We start from the raw sequence: 18,055 nt of genomic DNA, 5'->3' as shown, positions 1-18,055 counted from the left end.
TTATTTCTTAAGAAAAATAAAATATCACATTTATGCATAAAATAACACAAAAAGTAAAAAAAAAAAAAAAAAAATTGCAACAGATATTCAGGGAGGCCTGAAAATTAAATTATGTACATTCAAGATTATAAATGTTTTTGTTGGATTGAATATTGGCATGAAGACCGAGTACAGAGAGTGGCTGTTAAATGGACACCATAGGCATCCAGACCACTTCAGCTAATTGAAGTGGTCTGGGTGCAGTGTCCCTATTGCACTTTGGTGCTGCAATGTTAAACATTGCTGTTAAAGGGAAACTGCAATGTTTACATTGCAGCACTAAGTCTGCCTCCAGTGGCTGTCTCCCTTTGGTCCGGTAACTGACGCTGTACGTCCACACGCTCTGCATGAGGACATCAAGCGTCCGATTTTCTTCCCATAGGTGAGCATTGATTAGGCGTCGGAGGAGGCAGAGCCGCGACCCAGCGCCAAGGTATATTGGCGTTAGGGTAAGGAAAGTTAAAAAAAGGGTTTTTACTGCTTTGTATTCCTGGCACTTAGAGTATCCCTTTAATAGAACATTTTCAAGATGGACATGATTGGAGAGTGGAGTAACAAGTTACTGAATTCATAGAGGTAATGTGCAAGTATCATCAAATACAAAGATAAAAGCAGGTAATCTCAACAAAAATGGGGAAGGGTGGGGTGAGGTTACGTGTTTTTCTCTTTGTATAAGTTGTCTTTGATGTCATTTAATATCCACTGGTGCCAAAAACTGTAATCATTACTTAACCACTTCACTCCCGAAATTTGGTTCTGGGCTGGTTAATGTCAATTCTGTGCAACTATAGCACAGAATTGTGTGTGCTTGAACCTGCATTGGTTAACTTAGCCATAGACTGTATACTTTTGTTTTGCTGATCCTGCCCGGATTATCTAATAAGACTTTAATTTGTTTTGCTGGTCCTGACCCCGTACTATATGGTCTTGTTCGTGGACTTTCCAGTTTATGCTATTTATTTAACCAAGAAATACTTTAAGTTAAGTGATTTGCTTTGTCCTATTCTCTGCATAGTTGGCTCATTCACCATAAGCAACAAGCTATAATGCAATTGTCTGTGTCCTAATGCCATATGCATGGTTTATTTCAAGTAAAAAAAAAAAAAATATATATATATATATATATTTTTTTTTATTTTTTTTTCCAAAAAGAAAACTTTGTAGTGAAGGGCTAACAATTCCATTTATAGGTTAAGTGACACAACACCGTTTATAGAATGAGTGTGCTGGAGAGATTTATTGGTTCTATCCCATTATAACCTTTTATTTGATTACCGTATATACTCGAGTATAAGCCGAGTTTTTCAGCCCATTTTTTGGGCTGAAAAACCCCAACTCGGCTTATACTCGAGTCATAGTCTGTATTATGGCAATTTGCATTGCCATAATACAGACCGGGGGAGAGGGGGGCTGGCAGAGCTGTAACTTACCTGTTCTGCAGCTCCTGTCAGCTCTCTCCTCCTCCACGCCGTCCGTTCAGCACCTCGGTCAGCTCCCAGTGTAAGTCTCGCGAGAGCCGCGGCTCTCGCGAGACTTACAGTGTGAGCTGATAGAAGGAGCTGCACGGACGGCGCAGAGGAGGAGAGAGCTGACAGGAGCTGCAGAACAGGTAAGTACAGCTCTGCCAGCCCCCCTCTCCCCCCCACTGAACTGCCACTGGACCACCAGGGAAGGAGAGCCCCCCTCCCTGCCATGTATCAAGCAGGGAGGGGGGACGAAAAAAAAATAAAATAAGAAATAATAATAAAAAAAAAAAATAATAATAATAAAAAATAAATTAAAAAAAAGGGGGTATAAGGACCACTGTGGGGGGGGGAGGGTATAAGGACCACTATGGGAGGGAGGGGGTGGGATAAGGACCACTATGGGAGGGAGGGGGGGTATAAGGACCGCTATGGGAGGGAGGGGGGGTATAAGGACCACTATTGGAGGGAGGGGGTGGGATAAGGACCACTATGGGAGGGAGGGGGGTATAAGGACCGCTATGGGAGGGAGGGGGGGGGATAAGGACCACTATGGGAGGGAGGGGGGGATAAGGACCACTATGGGAGGGAGGGGGGGATAAGGACCACTATGGGAGGGAGGGGGGGATAAGGACCACTATGGGAGGGAGGGGGGGGATAAGGACCACTATGGGAGGGAGGGGGGGGATAAGGACCACTATGGGAGGGAGGGGGGGGATAAGGACCACTATACCACTATGGAAGGGAGGGGGGGATAAGGACCACTATCGGAGGCAGGGGGGTGGGATAAGGACCACTATGGGAGGGAGGGGGGGAGAAAAGGAACACTATGGGAGGGAGGGGGGGGATAAGGACCACTATGGGAGGAAGGGAGGGGGGGGATAAGGACCACTATGGGAGGGAGGGGGATAAGGACCACTATGGGAGGGAGGGGGGGGATAAGGACCACTAGGGGAGGGAGGGGGGGATAAGGACCACTAGGGGAGGGGAGGGGGAAGTAAGGACCACTAGGGGAGGGGAGGGGGAAGTAAGGACCACTAGGGGAGGGGTGAGTCAGGACCACTGGGGGAGGGGGGTGAAGGAACACGGGGGTGGGGAGGTAAGGACCACTGAGGGAGGAGGAGGGGAGGTCAGGACATATGGGGGGGGCAAATATCCTTGCACCGGCCCTGCACACACTGCATTCATACACACACTGCACTCATACACACACACTGCACTCACACACACTGCATTCATACACACACACACTGCATTCATACACACACACACTGCACTCATACACACGCTGCACTCATACACACGCTGCACTCATACACACACACGCTGCACTCATACGCACACACGCTGCACTCATACGCACACACTGCATTCATTATACACACACTGTAAATAAATATTCAATTAATATATTTTTTTTAGGATCTAATTTTATTTAGAAATTTACCAGTAGCTGCTGCATTTCCCACCCTAGTCTTATACTCGAGTCAATAAGTTTTCCCAGTTTTTTGGGGAAAAATTAGGGGCCTCGGCTTATATTCGGGTCGGCTTATACTCGAGTATATACGGTATTATAAAACCTCTAAAAAAAAATTAAAAGATTTTTAAAAATTGTGTTACTTGTTCACTAATAAAAATTACATAGTTTGAAAGGCAGTATCATATATACATATATATATTGTACTTAACAAGTAATGCCAAGTCTCCATAGCCAGCCAGTAACCTATCTTATGCTGATGAGTTGAAATAACAATGAAACAGCTGTCCATGAGTGGTTTATTGGCTTTGCTCCTCTTCCTGAGTTGTGTTTCAAAGCTGTTGTATACAGCAGACACATACTCCAAGGAATCCATGTATAAAGTGGTATTATGAGGCAAAAATGTGGTTCTTTGTTGAGTTAATTTGCATATGCCTACCCAGAATCCCTTGCAGTAGTGAGAGCACTGTTAAAGTGTGATTTCTGTGGTAAAAGCAAGTCTTATTGCTGTGTGTTTGTGTTTAACATTGCATTAACTCTCTGTCTCTGTCTCATACACACACACACATACATACACACATTATATATATATAATTCAATTTATACATTGAGGGTCTCTTGTTTGAATTCTTAATGATGCTATTTAATGAACTTGATTGAATTAAATATAGTATTAAGAACACAAAGAACATTAATAACACTATTCCATTCTTAGAAAGAATACTATGATCACGTCAAATGTTTTCCATCTTAGAATTTTGTTGCGTGATAAGTTCTACAGATAAAACAAATAGGGTTCCAGCTTTGTATCTAGAAAATTAAATGGATAAAAATAACACAGTATAATATTGTTTTCTTAAAATACACAAACGAATGTACTGATTGTACTCACAGAATGTGTTAAGTAAATATTACTCACTAGTGCCTCACCTCATGTAGCTGGGGAAGATTATATGTATCCACTTCACCTTTCACCACCTTTTCATGCATCACAAATCACTCCACTTCAACAAAAGGTGTGTAGGTGTCGTTTTTTTCAATTAATTAGTAAATAACATCAAAATAGAAAAATACATGTCCTATGCATTTCGTGTAGCCTCTGTAGACTTCCTCAGGACCATCACATTAAAAACATTATTAAAAAAAAACATAAAACCATATCCCCTCCCTCCCCTGTGTCCATCTAAATATTATCCATGCCCTGCTATTCACTGATGGTTCCATTGTTCTGGATAATTAATGTCCGGCTGTTGCAGATATCCAGTCCTCTTTGTTGGGGGTGTCACACCTCTCTTTGTCCAGCTGCAGCTTTCAATCGTCTTGTTTCAACGTCAGGCAACAGAGCTGGAACACAAATACTATTTAGGATATGGTTGTATGTTTGTTTATAATGTTCTTAATGTGATGGTCCCTGAGAAAGTCTACATAGGCTGCACGAAACGCGTAGGACTGGTAATATGTTTTTTATATTACTTACTAATAAATTGAAAACAACTACACCTACATACCCTGAGCTAAATTTGAGTGTTTCTGCTGCATGAAAAGGTAGTGAAAGGTAAAGAGGATACCTTTAGCCTCCTCCCCTACAAAGAGGTGAGGCATCAGTGAGCAGTTTTTACTCACTACATCCTGTGGGTGCAATCAGTATATTCATAAGTGATTTTTAAGAAAAACAGTATTATACTATGTGTATTTTTTTATATTTAATTTTCTAGCTACAAAGTCAAATTTTTTAACTGTCTGTATCTTTGTTTGGGAGTCTTTAGGGGGACACAAGCCTCAGGGGTAACAGCCTTTTTGTATTGTTTAGGTTGTTAGAATGTGGCAAAGTATATATGTGTTATATTAAGTTTAATATTGTTTTTATATTCATGAGTGATTCTAGCCTGTAGGAAAGGAATGCTTCAGTATGTTAAAATCTTACAGTAGCAACAGAGAAAATGTCTCTTAAAGTAACACTCCGGGCACGTTGTAGTGGTTAGAGTGTCAGGATTGCCCTGACTCCCTCTCCTAAAGCTGCAGAGAGTTCTATCGTTTTAGATCGCTTTGACTTCCATTACCTTTCCTGAGTTAAGTCCTGTAGTGCAGGGCTTGCAAATCGGCACAGAGCATCAGCTGATCATTCTCTGAGCTAGCCCCGATTTTCCAGACTTACCTCAGTGAACAAAGCTACTGGCCCTCAGTGAGCTCTAGGTCGAGGAGTTTTGTGGACCCTAGGTAAGAAGTCAAACCGTCCAAAAATGGATTTAACATCTTACAAATGAGGGGGTGCACCAGGGCACTCCTGGCATCATAATCACTAAAGCACATTGGGGGTGTTTCTTCAAAGGGTTACTCCAAGCACCATGACCATGTCAGTGTTTTGAAGTGGTCATCGTGCAGCATGGTGCTGTGTGTGCAGCATTTAAGTACAAAATTAAGCGCATGAAGAGAGATTGCATTTCAGTACAAAATTAAGAGTATGAAGAGAGATTGATGCCTTCAGCCAATGAATGAATGACTGGATCAGCATCTCTGCCTTATGCAGCTCAGTAGAAGCCTGATGTCATCTGGCATTAGATGCAGATCCGTGTCCTACAAAAAACAGGTAAAAGGCAGGCTACAATGGACTGTAGTAGTTATTATATGTGTAGAAACCCTTTAACTGCTTTTATGCTGTTTTATATGTTTAGATCTATTGGTAAAAGAGTGAATTGACTAACACGCACAGAGAAGCAGGGCTTGTTCTTTTTTTTATGCTATTTTAATTCATAGATAGATACAGCTTATATTTCCTTGCCTAAAATATATGTCTAGTTAATAGGTTGCTTATGGGGAATAGCACCTTTAAAACTTAAGGAATTACAATATGAATCAATGTTATTGGAAAATGCTCTCTTAATTTAATGCATTCATAAAAAAAAATATTGAAGACAGTATTGCTGTTTAATCTCTCAATTTACATACTGCAAATATAATGTTGAATACTGTTATTAACATTCAGCGTTTACAAAGACTGCGTAACACAAAGTAAATATTATTACAACACTTTAATAGCTGTGACGCATGCTGAACCTACTAGATAAGGTGGCGGGCGTCAAAGTTTCTCTTATAATACAGCTCCAATGTCAATGTATTCATCTGTACTTTCCTCGGGAACATTTTGTGTTTTCATAGATTCCGATAAGTACCCTATTTTAATGTCAGGAGAAATACTTGAGTACATAGACTGCTGATACATGTCATGCTGGGTAACGTGTCTCCGTTGTGGATGGTAGATATTGAGGTGCATTGATGGAGAGGAGTACCTTGAGTCTGTAAAAACCTGGTGGGATCCAGCCACTGCGTATTCAGGGCTGCGGCATGGACTGTGAGGTATAGGGCAAGTCTGTGCGCAGAAATTCCGAATTCCGGAATGAATGTCTAACTTTGATATAAGAGGTTTCCCCACATCAATTGACTTACATTCATCCAAGAGATCTTCAATTCCTTGATACATATACGTTAAGCATACTGTGAAGGTAAAATTTTCCTACAAAAAATTAAATACAAAATATATTAAGAAAAAAAGTTTAGAAATTAAATTTATTGTAGAACCCATAACAGAAAAGACATATCAATATATTTATTTTCTACTGGTATGTCAGTAACCCAGTTCAGCGACACCGGGGCTCATGCGCTGAGGGGGCCTCTCATGTGGGCCGTGAACTTTAGGTCACCAGATGGTTATTGCTGAACAGGGGCACGGTTTGGCGCCTGCAGTATTGCAGATGCTGGGAGGACGTAAATACTGATCACTTCCTCAGGTACAGAAGTAGCCGCAAGGGAGGTGGACTTGGAGAGGAAGAGTCACCGGCGCAGGCGGGGGGGGGGGGGGGGGGGGGGGGGGGGGGAGAGAAACAGCAAGGAGTGTGTGTTTCAAGCCCCACACTCCCATCAGCCTCAGACACCGGCATGGCCCAAGTTAAGTCACCTTTTTGTACATAAAAGGTATGCTAACAGGAGGGTGGCTATTTCTACAAATTGTATACACAACAGATTTGTCCACATATTGAAAAAGAGTGGAGGCCATGCTATATGCTCCTGTAATAAAAAAATATGTTGATTTGCAGGTAGGACCAGGCATACCTTTAGTGTTTGAAGAGAACTAAGGCGTGTATACAAGCAGTGTTTAGGCAGGTCCTTTGACACCAGGAAGCTTCCTGTCTCCTCTGGAGTGCATTTATTAGTTTCCTTTGGGTCCACGTACAATGCCTATCATATAGAATATTTAGAATCAATTCAAAGTTAAATACATCACTTGTTATTAACAGGCCATATACATTTTTTTCAGTTTTTTTTTCTTAACGCAATTATTATAAAAATTATTTTTTATTTTCTCAGGGATATCGATAGTTTTTATTAAACTCCTGTTGAAAATTCCTAAAGTGTTTATTAATAGGTATTATGAATAAAAGTAGTACTTTAAATATATATAAATAATATATACTTTGTTTAACTAGTGGAAATGTTTTTTGTTTTTAAATGGATATTATATATATCATAATATAATGTTTCAATACAGATATATATATATATATATATATCCATCCATTAAAAAAAGAAGAAAAAAACTCCACTAGTTAAATCTACAAAAATCAAAAACAAAACAAGGTATATCAAGGTATATACTGACTTCTATATTTCTTTTTAAGCCATTGTTATTTAGTAAAAAATTAACTGAAACTGCAGGAGAAAGATGGCCCTACTGCTTCCAGGTGGTTCAGAAAATAATCTGTAGACATCTTGTGTAGACATAAGTATACTGAATGTTCCGTATATGTTCACAGACATGGGCCTCAATTTTATATATTTGGATACGTTTTTCGAATGACCTAAAATTCTTTGATAAACCTTTAAATGTATTTATAGATATATTTTTGATATTTTAATATATTTTTTTTTAAATAACTGTAAAAGTTTATCCAAAAATATTAATTTGAAAAGCGTATCCAAAAATATTAAACTGAGATGTTTGTGACCTAAATTACCCATGATGCTTTGTCAGTTTAGGTCTCATAATATATAAATGATATATAAAAAAAAACTCAAGCAGTGCACATGTTTCTGGTCTAAATACCTCTAACCATAAAGATGAGTAATACAGCTCAATAATTATCTAACAGACGGCTCAAACATTTGGTGAACAAGTAACTTTCAGACCGGACTCAAATCCCATCTTCTCTGACTATTATGGGCAGACTAGATGGGCCGAATAATTCTTATCTGCCATCACATTCTATGTTTCTATGTAAAGGTGCTAGTCTGGTCTAAAGGTTACTTGCTCACCAAGAGTTTTGTAATATTATTTTTTTAATCATATGAAATGTATTATTTACGCTAACAAATTATATATTTATATATGTTATAAACCCACCCTTTACTCTCCCATTAAACATCTGGTTACTTACCAACGGCAAGTCTGTAATGCTCGCTTTACAATTAATTATTTCTGAAGGCTTCTCCGTTATCCTCGTATAGATGATCATAACGTTTGAAAATTCTGCAGCAAATCCAAGCGTAATTTTAACCCCACAGTCAAATTCAATGCACATGCTTCCTGGGAGTTCTGAAATAAGAGTAGCATAGGCAAATCATCTCATTATGTCATTTCCGACAGCCAAGAGTAGACTAAAAGCCCCTTTTTTTTGTGGGATATCTGTTAATCTGATAATTAATTGACTGTCATCTTCAGTTACAATGACCCACAGAACATAGTCATAGTGTATTCAGAAAGGGTTGCGGTTTAAAATGTTTGCGTGGTGGAAGGGCCTTATAAATATACATTTTATAAACCTATAAAAAATGAGGTTTCATTCATTGGGATAATGCATCTCTGTATGAGAAGATGCTGATTGGCACATTGTGTCACTGCGCATGTGCAGTAGGCCTTCCAATCTCTATGGTGAAGCATTGGATTGGCTGAGATCATCACTAATGATGATCTCGGCAAGATGCAGAGAGGTGGCTGTGGCAAGAATTTAGCTGCAAACAATAAAAAGTGAGCAAAACTTCCTTAAATCTAAGTCAGATAGCAGAAACTCTTGTTTGTATTACTAATGGTAAAGCTCCCCTTTAATATGGAAATACAGGTTAACACATAGACAAGCAATCAAAGACTTCTACACAATATAGAAGGGAAGCAAGTTACAATCTCTCTGATCTCCAAGTCTATGTAGGCAGAAGTCTGGTCATGTTACTGGAATCAGCTCAAGTTTGTGGAACTCACATTATGCGGTTTCAATACCAAGTTGTACAGACTGCATACTGACAGTAGACTAATGACTAACATGGAAATCATAGAGGATGAGTAACTGTTCATGAATGAAGTAACCACAAACCCTATCTGTGATAAGAATTTACTTTTTATCATCTCTATGAGCCAATTTGATTTCACATTGTCTTAGCTTATAGTTTATTACGAGATATCCTCGTTCCGTATTAACCAATACAGGACCAATCCAAAAAGCTGTCCACTAACCCCATCATTGCTTAAACTTTCTCAGCTTTATCGTGATTCACTACTCTAGAGAGTTTAGAACTTGTTGGTGCCTTCAGTAAAATATGATTTGTCAACACAGTAATATATTCTAATTTGTCGGCAGACTTGGCTCTACTAAAATCTACATTTAGATTTTTGGTTAACCTTTTTTTGGTTGCATCACTAAACTACCCAAAATAATAATAATTAAACTATAATACATGGGAAGTAATATTGCAATAATATACTTTATCTAAATCCTATCTAAATGACACTATTATAGAAGATTGTATCACCATCATAGACTATTGTATAATATATTATGACTCCTCTTAATGAAAGAAATTATGATTTACCATGGGCCTTAGCCCACTGCAGGTTCCGAGCCAAGGACTCCGGAGAACATGCTGACTGTTGTACTGGATCTGTTAAGGCTCTTTTCGCTGAGAGGCTGCTACGGATTTCAAGAGCTTGCATTCCTTTAGTTAACTGGCAACGACCCATATCTGAAAGCGATGAAAGAGGTTATAAACTATATATGCCTATCGACATTTCACTTCACAACACTTGGTATAGGGGTGACTTGGTACTAACCTTAATACACATAACACATACATAATAATGACAGGAATCATAATCGTAAGACATGGAAGACTCTATGGGAGGAGTGCTTGGTATACACTGCAAGTATCTGGGCATGTTATTGTTATACGTCAAAATCACTCAGAAATGCCAGGGCATAATGACAGTGGTGGTAGTCACCATCACCGAGGGTTTCATATGAACACATTTAAAAAAATAAATTACAAAAATAAAAAAAGTGTTGACTACCGTCACAGTGACTTTCCTCATCAACCCAAACGCTACCTTTTTTTCTCTACAAGTAGAAACCTCACCACCACTGTCTTTACAAACAATAACCAACTTCTTTTTTCACCCATATATTCCTTTTTAACTTGTGTTGGACACGGTAGACTAGTTATATTGTCAACTGAAACATTTCTCTTGCATTATCCTCTTATCGTACTCTTATACATTAAGAGAATGGGCTGTATTCCCTTTCATTTTAGCTTAGTTATAAACTTCATTATTTGAGCAAGCCAATTGGTTTATTTTTGGATCTATTTTGTAAATCGGAAAACTAAACATTGTCTGTATACTGCTTGGTATGTCTGTTCTCTTCTGCTCTCTATACAAATGTTTTGGAAAAACAACAAATAACCTACTTTGTAACATTGATTGTCATGGCTATGCACCCACTCACATGTAATAATTAATATGGAGCAGTGCCAGGTCCTGTCAGATAAAGTCACACAGCTAATGTTACACAAATATCTCCTGCACATGACGTTCGTTAATATAACTTAAAGCTTAAAGGGACACTATGGTCACCAGGAGAACTATAACTAGAGGTAGTTGTTCTGGTGTTTACAGCCTGGCTCTGCAGGCTTTTTAATGTAAGCACTGCCTTTTACGATAACAATCTGTGTTTACATTACTGCCTAGTGACACCAGTGCTGCACAGAGGTGATTCCTGGGTCAGTGCTGCACAGTGTGCATCACTGACATTCAGCATCTCCACCCACTGCATGGAGGCGCTAAACGTTCTCCTTAGGGATGCATTGATTCAATGCATAACTATGAGGAGATGCTGATTAGTGCAGTGCTGCATTTTGCTGAACATGCACAATAGCCTTGGAGTACTTTTCTATGGAAAAGCCCTGGAATGACAGACATCTTCAAATCTGATGATCTCAGCCAAGGAGGCAGAGCAAACTGGGGCAAGCCACGGCGAGACAGGTATGGTGTGGGAGGAAAGGTAAATAAAATCACCTTTTTAAAGTAAGAAAAGGGGGACAGTAACCTAAACTAAGTAAGTGCTTTTAAAACTATAGTGTCAGGAATACATTTGTAGTCCTGACACTATAGTGTTCCTTTAATAACGGATAATGAATTATGTGAAATTATTGAATAGTTTTATAAATTATATTTCAAGTTTTCTATGTCAGAGAAGTGGGACATTTAAGGATGAAGCAGGACACAGATTGTCTTAAATTGAAACCGCTCCTTGGGCATCAGAGCATTGTAAAAAAGTGCCAGTAAGTATTTCAGAATATGGCTTTATTATAAACATATATAACCACAATAAAACAGACTTTCTCACCTTCTGCAACCTGGTCTAGAAGAACAGTAATTTTTTTGTTTTCTAGCAGGCGTTTTTTTAAGAATTTCATGAATATTCCGTTTGCCAAATTACAATGCTGGATCTCAAATGCCTCTGCTCCTTGGCACCTAAACATCATGAAACAGAAAAGAAAGGATTACACATTTTAATCTAAGGAAGGTTATTCAAAAAGAAGAGGTATATATCTCTAGAATGCATGCGTTAAACTATATTAAAAGACCATTGAGAAATGGCAATCAGTTTTGGTTTGTGACATTTGTTACAGTACACAATTTCTTTGTTACAGAATTTGTTACAGAACTTTTAAGTGTTTTAAGAACCCTGCAAAAGCAAAAAAATTAAACAAAAGATGCTGTAAAGTGCAAAGATAACCCTTTATTAAAGGGACACTATAGGCACCAGAACAACTACAGGGAGTGCAGAATTATTAGGCAAGTTGTATTTTTGAGGATTAATTTTATTATTGAACAACAACCATGTTCTCAATGAACCCAAAAAACTCATTAATATCAAAGCTGAATATTTTTGGAAGTAGTTTTTAGTTTGTTTTTAGTTATAGCTATTTTAGGGGGATATCTGTGTGTGCAGGTGACTATTACTGTGCATAATTATTAGGCAACTTAACAAAAAACAAATATATACCCATTTCAATTATTTATTTTTACCAGTGAAACCAATATAACATCTCAACATTCACAAATATACATTTCTGACATTCAAAAACATAACAAAAACAAATCAGCGACCAATATAGCCACCTTTCTTTGCAAGGACACTCAAAAGCCTGCCATCCATGGATTCTGTCAGTGTTTTGATCTGTTCACCATCAACATTGCGTGCAGCAGCAACCACAGCCTCCCAGACACTGTTCAGAGAGGTGTACTGTTTTCCCTCCTTGTAAATCTCACATTTGATGATGGACCACAGGTTCTCAATGGGGTTCAGATCAGGTGAACAAGGAGGCCATGTCATTAGATTTTCTTCTTTTATACCCTTTCTTGCCAGCCACGCTGTGGAGTACTTGGACGCGTGTGATGGAGCATTGTCCTGCATGAAAATCATGTTTTTCTTGAAGGATGCAGACTTCTTCCTGTACCACTGCTTGAAGAAGGTGTCTTCCAGAAACTGGGAGTTGAGCTTGACTCCATCCTCAACCCGAAAAGGCCCCACAAGCTCATCTTTGATGATACCAGCCCAAACAAGTACTCCACCTCCACCTTGCTGGCGTCTGAGTCGGACTGGAGCTCTCTGCCCTTTACCAATCCATCCATCTGGCCCATCAAGACTCACTCTCATTTCATCAGTCCATAAAACCTTAGAAAAATCAGTCTTGAGATATTTCTTGGCCCAGTCTTGACGTTTCAGCTTGTGTGTCTTGTTCAGTGGTGGTCGTCTTTCAGCCTTTCTTACCTTGGCCATGTCTCTGAGTATTGCACACCTTGTGCTTTCGGGCACTCCAGTGATGTTGCAGCTCTGAAATATGGCCAAACTGGTGGCAAGTGGCATCTTGGCAGCTGCACGCTTGACTTTTCTCAGTTCATGGGCAGTTATTTTGCGCCTTGGTTTCTCCACACGCTTTTTGCGACCCTGTTGACTATTTTGAATGAAACGCTTGATTGTTCGATGATCACGCTTCAGAAGCTTTGCAATTTTAAGAGTGCTGCATCCCTCTGCAAGATATCTCACTATTTTTGACTTTTCTGAGCCTGTCAAGTCCTTCTTTTGACCCATTTTGCCAAAGGAAAGGAAGTTGCCTAATAATTATGCACACCTGATATAGGGTGTTGATGTCATTAGACCACACCCCTTCTCATTACAGAGATGCACATCACCTAATATGCTTAATTGGTAGTAGGCTTTCGAGCCTATACAGCTTGGAGTAAGACAACATGCATAAAGAGGATGATGTGGTCAAAATACTCATTTGCCTAATAATTCTGCACACAGTGTACAGTTCTGGTGAGTATAATCATTGCCTTCAGGCATTTATTGTAAACACTGTCTTTTCATAGAAAGGGCAGTGTTTACATTGCCCCGTAGGGACACCTACAAGTGGCCACTCCTCAGATGGCCACTGGAGGTGCTTCCTGGGGCAGTGCTGCACAGTCGGCAGCACTGCCATTTAATGTTTTCACGCTCTGCAAGGAGGAGATGCTGAATTTTCCTCAGAGATGCATTAATTCATTGATCTATATTTATATGCTGATCCATAGTATCTCTATAGGCATTTTAGCTTACACATTTTCTTTAATGTTTTACAGATGACTTTTTTATGTTTTAACCCCTTAAGGACCAAAGCTCTGGAATAAAATGGAATCATGACGTGTCAGACATGTCATGTGTCCTTAAGGGGTTAAACACGTATAGCTTTTTTGTTATATTTTAATTAATATGTATACTTTATATTCATCCTAAAGTTGTTATGTACATTTAAAGGGAACCATACATTAAGTACACTTTTATTTATATTTCTTGTTATTTTTTGTTATATAGGTAAGGAATCAGAAAAACAAAGTGCTACCAAGTGGGCAGTTTTTGCATTTAGATCTACTTTGATCTACTGACCCATTATCACAACATGGTGGGAAAGTGTGAATGTTTCACGTTTTCAATGTTTGTAATGACTTTTTACATTCTATATATGTATAACATTTCTCAGTTTTCCTGCACTGAAATTACTTGTGTTAGATTGAATTAAATTTTTTTGCACTCGGGGCGTGTTCATAAAAAGTGAAACTCTTACTATTAACAATATGAAACTGTTGATGACAACATGACTTACGTGGCGTAACCAAACACAATGTTGGCTGTAACTTTCAGACTCTCTGGGATTAATATGGTGTCATCATACTGATTCCTGTGAGTAAATGAGTAACAGAGAAAATGAGTAACACACTGTTCCGATTAAAGCTGTGAATAGCAACAGTTTAAAAAAAAAGAACTTTCACTTCTTTGGAACTGATATCATTGAAGATGAACTATAACTTGTATAAACCTTTATTTTTATGGTATGTTCCACTTTCCATTAGGTTCATATTAAAGGGACACTGTACTCACTATATTAATTTTATCTCTTTGAATTGGTTATGATGCCTGGAATCTCCTTACACTGTCTCTCCATACAATGTTAAACCATTTTAGAGCAGTTTAACACTAAATAAGGGATCAAGTTCACCCACAGTCCGGCCTCTTCTGGAGGTGTGGCCAAGGCAGAGATTACACACTTCCTTGAAGTCATTCCCTTCATACCGTTAGTTGGAGCTCTGATAGGCTAAAAACAGACAGCTGACACTCAGCCAATCATAGCTGCCCATTGCTGCTCATGCTAGCACTTCCTCATTCGCCGAAGCTGCACAGAGGGGAGGGGCTGCTGGGTACTCTAATTTAGCATTGGAACATAAAAATATGAAAAACTGTTTAATGCTGAATGAAATTATGGAACTTGGGAACTCTGGACACTATAATCAGTTTAATGAAATGAAGCAGATGCAGTGCCTACAGCGTCCCTTTAAAGATTTAGCAAATTACATAATAATCAATTTCACACAAGGCAAAGCCAGGGCAAACATTGTAAATCAATAGGGGAAGGAAAAACATTTGTAATGTCTCATCTTCTCCTTATGCTCCCTCTAGGCTGACTGCCAGTTGCAAAGAACGGAGGTTATAACAATGACTGACAAATGGCTAAGATGGAGATGTTCAGTTGCAGGATAGTTGTGTGGCTTTCTACATTTAATTTTGTAGGACAGGAAAGCATAATATGTTTAATATTAATATTCTGAGAAGTTAGAGCTCTTCTTTAAGAACCAGACGGAAAAGCACATAGGAAAACTCGGCGAGGTAGCTCAATTGGTTAATGCACTGGCCATCAAGGTTGTTAAAACATCAAGGTTCTAGATTCTGTTCTTAGCCGTGTCGGCCTTTCATACATTCTGACATTATTAAAATAATTACCCATATTGTTGGGTAGTAAATACCACAGATATTTCTTGAAAATAAGAAGAATCCCAATGAATCAAGCAAAACACTCATTATATTATTATTAATATTATTATTACAGGATATTCTTCATAGGGGTGGGGAGGGAGGATGACCTAACATTGGAATTAAAGGTAAGTCATGCTTCACTCAAAATGTGGAAGCCAAAGAAGTCTTTTATAACTGCACCCATAAACTGTAATCCACTAACCTATACATTCATCCACTCACTAACCTAATTACCAACTTACATATCTGTGGTTAGATGTTTCCTAATTTTACTAATACTAGTTTATAGAAAAAATGGAAATTGGAGGCACAATATTTAAGTTGTTGTTTGTCTCCCACGTCAAAATAAGTGTAGGACCCACCGGTATTGGGGTACTGTGACGTAGTGGTGGGCTTAACACTATATGGCCATATGGTGGAACTGAATCCCTATATTTGATTAGGTGATTTTAAGTAGCCTTATAAAATTTAAAACTGTATGTTTGTGTGTGCTGTTCCTTAATTTGTATGCAATACTAATTTGTTGTCTTGGTGACTGGGACTACTGTGTCTGGCTACTGGACCAAGTTACTGTACATGCATTAGTTGCTGCTTCGAGGTTGCTATACACTGTTCCTGACCTTTTTCTGCACATGTCCAATAGGAAAACATTAAGTCCGGTTTCCTTCTCTTGCATTAGTTTCAGGATACTTTGTACACATAAACAATTAGATGATCGATAGGGCTTGGGAGCATCTATAGGAACCATAAAGCTGTTTCCATAGTTTTCATATCCATGGCCTGCGTAATATAGCAATCCTGAAACAAAATATAAAGGGAACAGTAAATTATGAAAGTTTCACAGTAGTGAACAGGATCCATGTTGGTACCATGGTCCATGTTGGTACCAATGACAAAGTAAGAGGAAGATGGAAGGTCCTAAAGAATGATTTCAGGGAATTAGGTAGCAAACTCAAGAAAAGGACCTCCAAGGTGGTATTCTCTGAGATATTACCTGTGCCACGTGCTACAGTGGAAAGGCAGCGGGAGATTAGAGAGGTTAATGCGTGGCTGAAGTCTTGGTGCAGGAAGGAGGGTTTTGGGTTTTTAGAGCACTGGGCCGACTTTGCGATTGGGTACAACCTATATAGTAGTGATGGATTGCACCTAAACGGAAGGGGGTCTGCAGTGCTGGGGGATAGGATGGCTAGAAGGTTGGAGGAGATTTTAAACTAGTAGTAGGGGGGGAGGGTCATAGCAATCTACAAAATGGAGATAGGACAGAAAGGAGATGGGCTTTAGAACAGTATAAGGAGGGTGGAGACGGGGGGAGGGGCAAGCTCAGAACAGAGAAGCTATGTAATGTTGGTAATTCACAAAATAAACAAGAGACGCATGATATTAAATGTATGCTTAATAATGCAAGGAGCCTAAATAACAAAATGGGGGAACTAGAGGCATTAGCATACACTAAACAATATGATATAATAGGCATAACTGAAACATGGTGGGATGAGACACATGACTGGACAGTTAACTTAAATGGGTACACATTATTTAGGAAGGATAGGAAAAACAAGAAGGGTGGTGGGGTATGTTTGTATGTCAACCATGATTTAAAGCCAAATCTTAAGCAAATTGAATGCGATGAGGAAAATGTGGAAGCTTTATGGGTAAATATCTGCTTGGGGGAAAAGAAGGGAAACCAACTATTGGTTGGGATATGTTATAAACCACCTAATGTTAATATTGACGAGGAACAACAGCTGTTTGAGCAAATTGAGAAAGCTGCAAATCTTGGTAACACTTTAATTATTGGAGATTTTAATTACCCAGACATAAATTGGGACATAGGGACTAGTAACTCAGCAAAGGGAATTAGGTTTTTAAACTTGTTAAATGACAACTTCATGTCACAACTTGTACAAGCACCAACTAGAATGGACGCTTGTCTGGACCTGGTTTTAACAAACAACGTTGATCTTTTGACCAACATTCAAGTAGGTGAGCACTTGGGAAATAGTGATCACAATATAGTGTCCTTTGAAATAAACTCAAAAAAACAAAAGCACATGGGGTATACTAAAACATATAATTTTAAAAAGGCCAATTTCAATAAGATAAGGGAAGCTTTACAATATATTGACTGGCATAAACTCTTTAGTGAAAAGAACACTGAGGATAAATGGATCATCTTCCAACAAATATTAGAAAGGTACATTTCTCAGTATGTACCATTGGGAAATAAGTATAAAAGAAACAAATTAAAACCAATGTGGCTTAGTAGAGAAGTAAAACAAGAGATTAAAAATAAGAAAAGGGCATTTAAAGCATTTAAATCAGACAAATCAGATGCATCTTATAAAAGATATAAGAAAGCAAATAATGCGTGCAAAAAGGCAATTAAACTTGCTAAACTTCAAAAT

At 38.7% G+C, this 18,055-nt stretch overlaps 1 protein-coding gene across 3 annotated transcripts in view; it reads right to left on the bottom strand.

Annotated features, from left to right (window-relative positions):
• Positions 1 to 5,993: 5,993 nt before the first annotated feature.
• The window catches only part of MALT1 (MALT1 paracaspase), a 61,207-nt gene continuing 49,145 nt past the window's right edge, over positions 5,994 to 18,055 (bottom strand). For all 3 annotated transcript variants that reach the window (XM_063453950.1, XM_063453952.1, XM_063453953.1), the window contains 7 exons: positions 16,271 to 16,448; positions 14,446 to 14,520; positions 11,643 to 11,770; positions 9,835 to 9,984; positions 8,409 to 8,566; positions 7,087 to 7,212; positions 5,994 to 6,490 (listed from right to left, as the gene is read on the bottom strand). In XM_063453950.1, coding sequence (XP_063310020.1) covers positions 6,068 to 6,490; positions 7,087 to 7,212; positions 8,409 to 8,566; positions 9,835 to 9,984; positions 11,643 to 11,770; positions 14,446 to 14,520; positions 16,271 to 16,448 — 1,238 coding nt within the window. In that variant the 3' untranslated portion in view covers positions 5,994 to 6,067. The remainder of the gene's footprint in view (positions 6,491 to 7,086; positions 7,213 to 8,408; positions 8,567 to 9,834; positions 9,985 to 11,642; positions 11,771 to 14,445; positions 14,521 to 16,270; positions 16,449 to 18,055) is intronic.

This window comes from Pelobates fuscus, chromosome 5 (assembly GCF_036172605.1).
Source record: "Pelobates fuscus isolate aPelFus1 chromosome 5, aPelFus1.pri, whole genome shotgun sequence".
Taxonomy (NCBI): Eukaryota; Metazoa; Chordata; class Amphibia; order Anura; family Pelobatidae; genus Pelobates; species Pelobates fuscus.
Note: the sequence above shows the minus strand (reverse complement) of the source record. Positions and strands in the feature narration are given on the sequence as shown.